Source organism: Chelon labrosus, assembly GCF_963514085.1.
Source record: "Chelon labrosus genome assembly, chromosome: 5".
In the NCBI taxonomy this organism is placed as follows: Eukaryota; Metazoa; Chordata; class Actinopteri; order Mugiliformes; family Mugilidae; genus Chelon; species Chelon labrosus.
Window position 1 is genome coordinate 31,024,832 of NC_140341.1, and position 13,581 is coordinate 31,038,412.

At 41.5% G+C, this 13,581-nt stretch overlaps 1 protein-coding gene across 5 annotated transcripts in view; it reads right to left on the reverse strand.

Annotated features, from left to right (window-relative positions):
• Positions 1 to 4,623: 4,623 nt before the first annotated feature.
• LOC311488366 (poly(rC)-binding protein 3) overlaps positions 4,624 to 13,581 on the reverse strand; it is a gene marked incomplete at both ends in the record, with an annotated part of 36,626 nt that continues 27,668 nt past the window's right edge. For 3 of the 5 annotated variants that reach the window (XM_084545019.1, XM_084545016.1, XM_084545015.1), the window contains 2 exons: positions 4,624 to 4,797; positions 5,619 to 5,727. In XM_084545019.1, the coding sequence (XP_084401145.1) occupies positions 4,624 to 4,797; positions 5,619 to 5,727 (283 nt within the window). The remainder of the gene's footprint in view (positions 4,798 to 5,618; positions 5,728 to 13,581) is intronic. The other 2 variants (XM_084545018.1, XM_084545017.1) reach the window with 1 other exon arrangement.

A 13,581-nucleotide genomic window follows, 5' to 3' on the forward strand; every position in this document is an offset into this window, starting at 1 on the left:
AGTAGGGTGAAAAACCATTAACCAGTTTCAGAAATCTTATCAGTGACTTTGCAAATAAAAACACCCGTCAGTGGGCATTTACTGGGATGTAAATTACATCCTTACATCTCGTGTAAGGCTTTAGCAAGGCTTTTATTCTTTTTTCTCAAAAATTAAAAAAAAAAAAAATAATTCAGAAAAGATCTGTGTACAGTTGTTGGCTCCTGTTCAAGAATAAATGTTTTTGAATCAAAATGTGTCATGTACAAAAAACAGATGTAGCCTAATGTGTATAGGTGTTTGAGTACAAGTAGGCCAAATGCATCAATTCAGGTAGTGAATGAAAGAACCAGTCATCAATATAATCTGATCTGATTTTAGCTTAAAACCCTACCTAAGCATGTTCAGCATGCCTCTGACTATGGAGTGGGGTTATTACCCCAACTTTATGCTGAGAGACTAAATACTAAAAAGGAATAAATTAAGCTTCTTCTAAGGGAGTTTTTCCTTGCAACTGTGACCTTCAGGCCTGCTCTGGTGGTTTCAGGCCAGGTTTCAGACAATTTGTTGTTGTTACTGACACTATTGTTATTGATGCTATATAAATAAAATCGTTGACCACATTCTTGTGATGCTGGCTATTCTGTTAATGCTGCTGACAAGTTTAATGGAAATTTTTCACACAATCAATACACATGGTTTAGAAGCTGCTTTTACATCTAAGTCTATCAAGGTACACGCATATCATATGTTCTGTAGTGTTCTTATGTTCTTTCAGGGCCTGTGTCTGGGAGCCAGACAAATGAAAGGAGTGAAAAATGTTCCAGTTAATAACCTACATTGTGTATTCTTTGGTCAAACAGAAAAACCCAAGCTTTGATTGTCTAAATAAGTAAATATTTGTTATGAGAAGTATACATATTACCGGATAAATGTGTAAATTCTAGTTTTTTGAAGTAAATTTTATTTTGTAACAATAATAACATATAATCCATGAAAAGTCTTAGGAAAAATGAGGCATGAATCAGGGAAAGAAGGGAAAAAACACAAACTTTATTATCTCCTTTTTACAAAACATTTCAGGATCAACCTCAATAAATAACAAATCCGATACAGACCTTAATGGTGTAAATGATAAAACTTAAACATGATCGGACATATTTCCTCAAACTGTGTGATAATCAGTTCCAACATTTAATTTTTCACTGCACTGAGAAACATGGCAATCAAAAAGGCAACTGAGATGACTGCAAACTGGTCACATTTTAAAGTGACTGCATCTTCATTAGCCTGTCTGCAAAACCAGCAAACACAACCATACACAAGCATTATTTGGCAATTTACATACCATATAAAACTACTTTAACGATCAGATTATGAAGATGGTGGATTGCTTTGAATGACACCTGATGATGCATTTGTGAAATGTCAATAAAATGAGAACAATCTTTAAATAAGAACACTCCTTCTTCTGACTTGGGAGTGTTCGAGCATTATTCTAGGATTGTTAGCCCCACTGCACCTGACGAATAGATTAAATTAGTGACCGCACTTATGTTGTGTTGAGCATTTGAAGCAGTTAGGTGACAGTTAAATCAAATGAAGCTCTCGTTAAATTAGTTGAATTGGTTGTACTAATATTTTCAGGATCATGATAACCCCAAGTCTAAATTACAAGTTTGACATTAAATGGTAATAGTTCCATTCCACCAGATGACAACTATAATGCATAACAGTGAACTAATCTGTCAGTCATTAGTCAGCCAGACAAGAAATTACAGATTTACATTTGTAATGTAAGTGTGAAACAATTAATCTATTTACTTCCTTCTAGCACTATACAGTACTACTGACTCTACTGATGCAAATATATGTTACCATTGTTTTATATGTATGCCAATGGTTTATAACCAGAAACACACTACGTTTACTGGATGTGAAATGGCTTGCCGCTTACCATACTGTAACAGGTTTGAGGAAGGAGTTAACAAGCAGACATCATAATTGTGAGTCTTACATCCCAGGAGCTTTCAAACCCCCTGAAACAAGTTGGATGTGAATGCAAACAGGCACTTCTCAGACCTTTCCATACAGCTCATGCCTCTTGTGGTTGCTATGAGATGGCAGCATGGATAACATTATTGCATGATTGTGGAGTATAGGTGAATAAAATGGGGTTCATTAAATGCATGCATTGGAATGTCAATCTTCACTGTAGTCCTTTACTTGACACGTTTTCATTTTTTTCCCCCATAGTTTTTTTTGTCAGTTCTCCCACCAAACTGAGAATTGACTGATATTTGTGGATTAGCATGGCTTACACTCGTGGCTTACACCCAAACTGGAGTCAGAGTGACACATCCATTCCAGTCCCCTTCTCTAGTCGGTTTTTCACCTGTGTTTTTTTTTTCTCATGAATTTGAAATGCACAAGGTTTTGTCATCATGCAGGGCATTCTATAGTGTACATCCAACACTGAAACAGGCAAATTTCTTCAAGTACACAGTAAGACACTAATTTCATGAAAGGCAAAATCAGTGTGAGTTCTTTAAAGTTGCTTGTTGAACATTTTGTGTTGAGTAATGCATTGTCCAAGAAATGGGTCAACATATAATGATGTGGACTGGAGGAGGTGTAACTTTGATTCAAACCAAACTTTAGGTTTCCTTTGCATTGACTTTCAGGTGCTAGCAGTTTGAAAGAAAGCAAGAACAATACAGTGACATGTTAAAACATGGGGTGAAACAAGGCAGTGCATGAGATGCCATGGTAGTAGAATAGAAATATAAAGCAAGAGAAAATTAAACAACAGTGAATTAAGAACATTTGCTTGAATGTGGAGGTTATGCTGCAATGGCTGCCTTTGTGCTTGGATCTCCTGCCACATTTGGTCTGCAGACACATATTTTCATTGTACCCATTCACATAAAACATTTCTACAGCTATGGCAACATAACCATATAGTACAAACCCTCCCCTGAAACCATACATTTAACTGAAAAAATAAACAAATATTCATTCATTCATCTTCTATACCCGCTTAGTCCTGTTAAGGGTCGCGGGGGTCTGCTGGAGCCTATCCCAGCTGTCATCGGGCGAGAGGCGAGGGTACACCCTGGACAGGTCGCCAGTTGCAGCCCTCCATTGCAGGGCTAACACAGAGAGACAGACAACCATTCACACTCACACTCACACCTACGGCCAATTTAGAATCACCAGTTAACCTAACCAGCATGTCTTTGGACGGTGGGAGGAAGCCGGAGCACCCGGAGAGAATCCACGCAGACACAGGGAGAACATGCAAACTCCACACAGAAGGGCCCAGCCAGCTCATGGATTTGAACCGGTGACTTTCTCTCTGTGAGGCATCAGTGCTAACCACCTCGCCACTGTGCTGCCCCAAATAAATAAATAAATAAATAAATAAATAAATAAATAAATAAATTCATCATTAAATAGCTATATATCACCTCTGTGTTCTATGAAAAAGGCATCATATTACTCTATCTAACAGTATTGCTCAATGGCAGTCATTTTTAGTGACTAGTCTTTTTTTTCTCAGCATTTTTTTATTTCCACTTTTTATTCATTTTAAGCTTTGTAGACAATGACACAATAGGACTGAATAGGCAAAATCATCTAATATTATAACCACAAAAATAAATACGGTATAATTTTTGGAATGATGCATGCTAAATAAATAGTTGGGGTCTGCTCAGGATGTTGTCATGGATGAGGGGTCATTCCACATAGCAGCCACGTCCCTGAACCTGCCATTGGAATTGTGGGAAAGCAGCAGTCATTAGTTTCTTTGTGGACTGTTCTCTGAAATCCCCTTCTGAAGTCAAAAACACAAAGTGGCATTTGTTGAGCATTTGGGTTCTCCTGTCATGCCGATAACATTAGACTTTGAGGTGTAGGCAGCCTATGGATATCTGTGATGAACGGTTTTCTCAGAGCTGCTGATTTTACTTTATTTTTCATGGCTGATAATGACTTGGAGGTTTCAGTGGATAAAGGGGAAAACGAGTTAGTGGTGCATGGCAAGAAAAATACCAAAAGTAACAAAAGTAGTTTACTGGGATCACATACCATGATCTTACTAAACAGCCCTGTATTGTCCTGGAGTTTTATAGACTTTGTCTTGGAGTTGTTTTTATTTTCAGTTAATCACATGGCTTATGTACAAGAATAACATCTACCAGTAGTTATACTGTATTTGCTATTTTAGGTTTGCTTGAGATTCTATAAAATTTTGTGTGATTTTAAAAATCTATCATGAACAAATTTCTAAGCAACTTTCTAAACTGGGGTAGACACTGACCATTTAATGATCATCCAATTTACTCATTCTTACATACTTGTTGCAATAGCTGGTCATGCCCACTTACTTGCAAAGAGTGTTCTTGCAGAAAATTCAATGAAAGCCCACATTATTTGTGGCCTTATCTGTCCTCAACCTGACCGATATTGTGCATGTTCTGGCCACTCATCATGTCATCAGTGTCATAAATGTGAAAGCTAAACAAGAAGGCATTTCTTAGCACTATCAAAGAAAGGGGTTTTCTTGGATAAGTGAGGAGTATTCCAGTGTTGCCTTTATCTTTTAGACTGTGTTGGAGCCCAGTGGTTAGAGTTAAAAGGTTACCTGGCATTGATGAGATACTGGGCCAGGCTGATGTTAGCAGGGGTCCCTGTGATGGTGATCTGGCGCTCTGACGAGCCCTCCATAGCGTTTGCAATTTTGATCTGTGCCCCAGACATCTGTCGAATCTCATTTATTTTGGTTCCCTGGCGTCCAATAATGCAGCCTATTAGCTGCAGGAAAAAATGAGAAATCTTTGAACCTGAAGTGATACATAAAACACCATAAAAATAAAACATACAATACAATATAAATAAATGCAGATTTAAAAGTATATATAATTGAGATAAGTGGGAAATTGGGTTAAATGGAGTAAGCTATTTTAAAAAGTAGTCTGGATTTGAAGGTTGTCACAGAATCTATGTTTCGAATGTCAGGTGGGCAAATGTTGTAAAAGGCATGAAGCTGAGCGACTGAAAGCTCTGAAACCCTTGGTGGACAGACAGGCAAGTGGTGCAATAAGTTGGGTGACTGAGGAGGATCTGAGAGTACACGAGGGTGCATATAACTGGAGAAGTTCAGGCAGAAATGATGGAGCTTGGTTGTGAAGGGCCTTTATGCTGATAAACATTTACATTTGATGCTTAATACATCAGAGAAAGTTTAATGGGTCGTGAAATGATGTAAGTTTAATTTAAATTAAGGACAATTTGTTTGATTAATGACAGCATGGTCAGCAGATCAGCTGACAGGGGAACATTCTACCAACCACAAGAACTTAAATTTGAAGGATCATTGTTGACAATGTTCTTTTGTTCATATTACTTGTCAATGTTTCCCATATCTGTTTATTAACAGTTATAGCTTCCATCTTTCCTATTAAATGTTCAGTGAAGAACACTGGTGTTCTCTATGACAAGTCTGAATGATTTTTGGTGTTAGGCCACATATTTTCACTTCTTAGAATCATTTGAATTGATGGAAATTCAAAGACTCAACATATTTTTGTAACATATTCCTCAATCGGCAGTCTCAAGAAACCAGCATTACTCACATCATTAGGAATGGTGAGTTCATGGGTGCTGGCTGGTGGACTGGCATCCAAACCTGAGTTAGGGAGCAACGGTATATAAAAAAGGACATTTAAATGTAAATGGAAGTCACTTTAACACAGTTGAAACCTTTACACGCATGTATGCTTGTGGAGCATGGATTAGATAAGGATCTTCAATAAATCTAAAGCCTTGCAGTTTGTCCTGGGCAGACACTTTTAGGGACACAGAGAAAACAGAAGAAGAAAAAGAAGAAGAAGAAAAATCGGAAGAAATAAGAATAAAAATCGCAACAAAATCAGCTTCGTTGCATGGACCCCAAAATATAATTGCACTATATTGCAGTATGAATGAATGAATGAATGAAACCTTTATTGATCCCGCAATGGGGAAATTACAATAGTGGGGGGAGGAAAAAGGGAAGAAAAAAAAAGAGGAGAGGGGAGGATAAAAAAAGCAGCTCCCAGACTACACTCTTCTGGGGGAGTACAGTGTGGGACCGGGAAAAGAAACCGCAGCAATAAGCACATATGAGCACACTTTACAACATAAGAACTCAAAAACAACTTGCACCAGGGGACTGGGGAAAGGGGGGTGGAGGTGTTCCAGCGCAGACAGGCATCCCCCGGCCACAGCCAACTACGGCGCCGCCTTTGGACCCTGCCTGTTGCACTGGGGGGTGAAAGCGGCGAAGGCGTGGGATTCGGGGGTAGGGAGGTGTATTGCATATGTGCATGTGTGTAAGTGTCCGTGGGTGCGTGTGTGCACATAAGCCTGGAGAGTCGCTTCGTCTAGCCTCCCAATCAGTGCCTCAGTTCGCAGGATGTCATCGCGATAACACAGCAGGTTGCCATGGAGACGTCCCTGATCAGGTCCCAGACGGAGTCAACCATCAACAGGTGTCCGTGAAGGAAGGGAGTGAGGAATAGGACAGAGCGTCTCACTGCAGCGATCTCCTGGGGGGGGGGGGCTGTTCCAGCTGCTCAGGGGCCGGAATGCAGATTAGATTATGATTGTTTGGGTTAGGGCGAGTAGTCGCATTTCAATAGACTTAGACTTGATAAACGTTATTCATCCACAAGGGAAATTGCTTGGTCACAGTAGCTTAGTTGTACATAAAAAAACACTCTTAAGAACCTCAGATAAAAAAAGATTAAATTAAATAAAATAGAAATAAAAAATAAGTAAAATAAAATCTAGTAAGATAAAATAAAAATAGTATAAGCAAAAATTTACAAATTAGCATATTAGCATATGGTACAAATGTACAAGAAATAGAGAAGGAAGAATATAAATTATATATACAGGGTAAGGTGTAAGGTGCAAAAGTGTCCATTAACATTAATAACATAGAGTTATCTATCACAGAAAGGTGAGTTGTTGTACAGCTGGACAGAGAATGGTATGAATGACATCCTGTAGCGTTCACTGTGGGAGCGGAGCTGGATCAGTCTGTTGGAGAGTGAGCTCCGCTGCCCCTCTATAGTCTGGTTTAGTGGAGTAAGACACATCTTACTCTATTTGTCCATTCTGGTCTTCAAATCGATCCATCAAATCGATCCATTCGCCTTAGCAAAGCCGAAAGCTTCTCCAAGATGTTCTCCATGTTGCAGTTAATGACCACAGTCTGAGCACAAACAGCTCTGTCCAAGATGTTATCCATGTTGCGATTTATAACCACAGTCAGTATGCTGATAGCTCTTTCCAAGGTGTTTTCCATGTTGCGGTTTATACCCACAGTCTGAGCACTGACAGCTCTGCTCACTCCATCAGTCATGTCGGGCAGCTTCATGGGGCTTTGGACTGCTGACACTGTCTTCCTAATTTTCCGATACACCAGGGCAATGCCTAATCCAATCAGCAGATAGCCTGTTATCATGGTTCCAAATATGTAAAGATCCTCAATGTCCTTGACGGAAAGAGTCCCCAGGCACATGACCCTCCACTTCTCCCAGGAGTCCATCATGTATCCAGCGGCAAACGTTCCATCAGGGCAGACAGCTTCCCCCGAACCCGAGCTTCTCGTCGAGAAGATTCTGTCAATTGCGTTGAGAGACCAGTTGACCAATTCCATGATTTTAAATTTGGAGAGCAATGCGGAGAGAGGCTCCCATAGTTTGAGACAAGACAGGACGAGACATGAGAAGCAAAGCAGGGAAGATAAGGGAGAGGAGAGAGAGGGAGAGATGTGTCCGCCTTCATTGAGTGGCAGGGAAGAAACTGTATACTTTTTTTCTTACGATTTTTCTTCTTCTTTTTCTTCTTCTGTTTTTTCTGTGTCCCTAAAAGTGTCTGCCCAGGACAAACTGCAAGGGCAAAAGGCATCAAAGTTGGTAACTTGGTAGAAGTCTTAGCATTTCACTTTGCCAAGGTGTCAATACACATGCCTACAGCTAGGTGGCGCTACAATAAGCCAATTTACGTTTTGCCTCATATCTCGAGAACCGTGTGCCCTAGAAACAAACAATTCTCCCTCTGATTCCTTATAGTAAGTAAGTAAATTTAAGTAAGTAAACTGAATTTATAAAGCACATTTAAACACAGCATAGACTGACCAAAGTGCTGTACAGTGGATAACAAGGATTAAAATAAATAATACAGAAAAACACATTGGACCATTAGTCATAAAAACATAATTAAAAGGAACCACATAGGATGAGCAGGAGTACAGGATTAGGGAACAAGGAAGGCCCTGGTTCTAACAGACTAAGCCACGCCCATTTCCAACTGCCATTTTTTTCTGCACCTCAAAGCAAAATCAACTCTCCCCAGCCCGGTCATCCAATTTTCACCAAACTTAACATGTATCATTTATGGACAAAGATAATGAAAAGTTCTCAAAAGAACTTTAGCAGGGTTATTGATTACAAAGTTAATGGCTAATTAATTTTTACGGCGTGGCGCAGGATAACTTCAAAGCTCATATTTTGTGAAGTATATACCCAAACTTAATCAAACTTCATATTATTGATAATAATATGATTCTGTACAAGCACCCCAACTTTTGTGACCCTTAATCTCTAGGGGTCGCTACAAAAGCAACATTTTAATATCTCCAAAACTGCAATAGCTAACTTCATGAAATTTGGCATACACAATCATAACATATTGTGTAGATGCCCATCAAGTTGTGTGAAATTACGTCTACAGGGGGTGCTACAGGTGACACAGAAACATTTCACATGACTTTAAGGCCTATAACGTTTGAAGTACTTACCCAATCCTTATGAAACTTAGTAACTGTCATCATGGGCATGGTATTTGGGGGAAAAGGGGACCTGACTACCCAGGTTCCTACCTGGAACTGAATTTGAATTAATCTATTTTCATTTTTATAATTAATTTTTAAAATTATTTTTTATTTATTTTTTAATTGGGCCCTGCAATGAATTGGTGTCATAATGTATTTTAAATATACTGATAACATCAACTGAGAGAATGAACTTTGTGTCACAGCCCTCCCAACATATTGGACATTCTGGGGGCCCCCTCTTGGAGAGGCAAAATGGTTTAGTCCGCCTATAGACAGCGGCCGGCGACAAGTAGGTCAGTGAGCCCAGACTCAATGACCTGGAGGCTAGCTTTCATCATGCTGCCCAAAAAACACAAATCGGGGTACCAGAAAAAGAAAGAGCGGAAAGAAAAAGAAATAAGGCAGAATGAGGGGAAGCAACTGCTTTCTTTCCGAAAGGTGAAGTTTACTTTATTTGCTCCAATTAACGTCATCGTTGTCGTAGTCCAGACAGCATGCAGTTTGTCAGTTGCCGATGTTTGTATGCTAAAGTTTGCCAACCAGGCTGCTTGCTGTTACAAGTAAAGATGATTATGGGCCAGCTAACGTTAATTGTCAACATTAACCAGTTTCAGAAATCTTACCAGTGACTTTGCAAATAAAAAGACCCAGTCAGTGGGCATTTACTGGGATGTAAATTACATCCTTACATCTCGTGTAAGGCTTTAGCAAGGCTTTATTTATTTTTCTGAATTTGATTCTCTGTGTACAGTTGTTGGCTCCTGTTCAAGAATAAATGTTTTTAAATCAAAATTGTCATGGATCAAAACGTTAGTACACAAACCAGATGTAGCCTAATGTTTGTAGGTGTTTGAGCACAAGTAGGCCAAATGCATCAATTCAGGTGGTGAATGAAAGAACCAGTCATCAATATAATCTGATCTGATTTTAGCTTAAAACCCTACTTATGCTTGTCCATTTATAAATAAATGCCCCCATTTTTTTTTTTTTTGCTCGCTCGCTTCATGCACTGGGATGGACAGGGCCCCACTGACATTAAGAGTGTACAGGGCCCAGAATTTGGTGCTACGCCCCTGACCGTCATTATAATATGCCTGCGTACAATCATTCCAAGATTTGTGAAATTCGGGCTACATGTTTATATCTCACCAAACCACCGCAGTAAACCGTTTGAAATTTGACAACAATAGTCTGTGGATGACTCCTTACAAGTCCACCAAGTTTCATGCAATACGGTCTATAGGGGGCGCTACTGATGACTATTGCCTCTGCGTCCTGCTTGGGGACGACTTCGCCACGGCATGGACCCCTTTATGATCGCTTGCAATCATCTACTAATAATAATGATTCCTCTTTTTCTGCGTAGCTAAAGTGTCTGCCCGGGACAAACTGCAAGGGCGAAAGGCATCAAACCTTCTAACTTGATAGAAGTCCTAGCATGTCACTTTGTCAAGGTGTCAATACACATGCCTGCCGCTAGGTGGCGCTATAATAAGCTAATTTACGTTTTGCCTCATATCTCAAGAACCGTGTGCCTCTCGTCTCGCCTTGTCTTTTTGTTATCCAGGGGCAGCAGCTTCAGCAGGGAAGCCCAGACAGCCCTCTCCCCAGCCACTTCAGCCAGCTCCTCCGGAGGAACCCCCAGGCGTTCCCAGGCCAGACGAGAGATATAATCCCTCCATCATGTCCTGGGTCGGCCTCGAGGTCTCCTTCCGGTGGGACATGCCCGAAACACCTCTCCCGGGAGGCATCCTTACCAGATGCCCTAGCCACCTCAACTGACCGACGTGGAGGCACAGCGGTTCTACTCTGAGCTCCTCCCGTATGTCCGAGCTCCTTACCCTATCTCTAAGGCTGAGCCCGGCCACCCTGCGAAGGAAGCTCATTTTGGCCGCTTGTATTCGCGATCTTGTTCTTACGGTCATTACCCAAAGTTCATGACCATAGGTGAGGGTTGGAACGTAGATCGACCGGTAAATTGAGAGCTTCGCTTTTCGGCATAGCTCTCTCTTCACCACAACCAGTGGCGGTTCTGCATTGAATTACTCCCCGGGCGAGACCCTCTCCAAGCGCCCCAACGTGTGCGTGCACAGCCTGATCTGTCCGTATCTGCCGATCCGTATGCGTAGGCTTAGACACTGGTAAGCGGAGGAAGTCTTTTGAAAATGAAGAGGATGAGAAGTTGAACGATCTGATTTGTGAATTTTCAAAACAATCACACACATTCAGATAGCTTGGTACGCATTTGAGACCCCCAAAATTCACACACAAATCGTTGTATGCATTTGTAAATGTCATGTTTCACGTGTGGATCATGGAACATGCATTTGTGACCATTTTGAGACTAATTTCACTCCATAGTGACATAATCGTTTTGTATTACCTATTTTTATTGGGCCATTTCACACAATTCATAAAAAACAAAAATGTGCAGGAATTCTAGGCCTGTATTTATAATATTAAGAATGAAATGTGTGTTATATGGAAGAAAGTCAAGGTGTGACTGACTTTAGCCCGTTTATACAGTGGATTCCCCCCCGTCCGTTCAATTTGGGAGAAACCCAGAGGTGAACTGTCCCCCACGCCCCCCTCCCCTTTCCCTTTCTCACGCACAGCGCCCCACAAAAAGCAGGGACGAGATCCTCCAATCACCGAACCCGACACCCTCCCCCACCCGGCTGCGCCTAGAAATTCTGTCCATAAAAATTATGAACAGAACCGGTGACAAAGGACAGCCCTGGAGTCCAACCCTCACTGGGAACAGGTCCGACTTACTACCGGCTACACGGACCGAACTCGCACTCCTTTGGTACAGGGACTGAATGGCCCTTAGTAAGGGGCCATCCACTTTTCCAGCATCCTGGCATAGACCTCGCCGGGGAGGCTGAGGAGTGTGATCCCCCTATAGTTCGAACACACCCTCTGGTCCCCTTTTTTAAAGATGGGGACCACCACCCCGGTCTGCCACTCCAGAGGTACTGCCCCCGATGTCCATGCAATGTTGCAGAGGCGTGTCAACCAGGACAGCCCTACAACATCCAGAGCCTTGAGATACCCAATGCGGATCTCATCCGCTCCTGGAGCTCCACCGCCGCCTAGTTGTTTCACTACCATGGCAACTTCTGCCCCAGAGATTGGACGATCCAACCCCAGGCCCTCTGGCTCTGTTTCCTCTATGGAACACATGTTGGTGGGATTGAGGAGCTCCTCAAAGTATTCCTTCCACTGTGTGCCCTAGAAACAAAATTATTTCTCCCTGTGATTCCTTACATAGCCCTGGTTCTAATGGACTAGACCACGCCCATTTCCGCCTGTCATTTTTTCCCGCCATTTTGAAAAGATTGCTCCTCACCACCATCTCCTGTCTGCAGATGCAGCAGCCAAACGCCTTTATGGTGATAAATGGACAGAATCCTCACAGACTTGTCACACCCGTGACAACAAAACCCTAGAGCTGCTGCATGCAAATGCCCTCAATGCATACAGTACCACTCCCCTTCCCCCCCACACAGGTCAGATCACAACCTTGTCCTGTTAACTCCTAAGTATGTCCCGCTTGTTCAACGGCAGCCTGTGTCCAAAAAGACTGTAAGGAGGTGGACACAGGAGGCTGAGGAGGCCCTGCAGGACTGCTTTGAGTACACTGACTAGGAGGCACTCTGCCAGCCTCATACGGAACACATCAGCAGCATGGCGTACTGCATCACGGAATACATTAAATTCTGTGAGAATACAACACAACAAGCCATGGATTACTAGTGACCTGAGGACTCTGCTGAATGACAAGAGGAGAGCCTTCAGGAATCTAGACGTCTATTTAACCGGCTCAGTAGAGTCCTACCATATTTGATTGATATATAATCAATAAACGGCACCATTCAAACATCTTATATCTCACTCGGCAGAGAAGCAAAACGTACTACCCGACTTGTTCGCCGCTCACTACGCACTATAGAGAAGCGAAACTTAACCAGCTTATAAATGGCAATCACAGGTAACTGTAATAATCCGTTCTTTGGTGTTGACTATGCTTTATTATGTCTCGAGCAGGGGTCGCTTTAACCGAATATTTTCCGTCATTGACCGGTTTTTTAAAACTGTGATGGAAAAATCTGAAGGCCATCTGTCATTTTGACAGATTGCAGTTCCCACCCCTGACCACTTGGTGGCGAGGTTATTAATTGGCTCTTGTCTCTAATCACAGTTTGCATTCCAAACATGGCGGAACTTTTGTCAGTGCACGATTTCCTGGTTCACCGATTACACTGATGCACACATCAAAGCTCAGCTAACCATAGACATGTATACAATATATATGTATATGTCTATATCTATAGATATAGAAATATATATGCGGCTAACGGCTACCTAAATGGATGGAGGAATCAAGCACGTTGCTAGGACTGATGGAAGGCAAATTTTATTTTAAAAAACTACCTGATGGAAGCCTTGATAAAAGCAGAGTTTTGTGCAAATTGTGCAAAGTGAAAGAGTTTGCATACCACCGAAGCGCTTCAACCCTATGGTGCCATCTAAGAGCTGTTACCGCTAGCAGTCCTGGTCTGAGTACATATCCTTTTCCCCCTTCCATTTAAAGTCAATACTGTCAATACTGAAAAGAAATTTTATTATCATTTTAAAGAATTAAAGTGACGGGTAAAAATAGATTATGACGGGATTTTTACGACCCTGTCAGTCAAAATGACAGACAA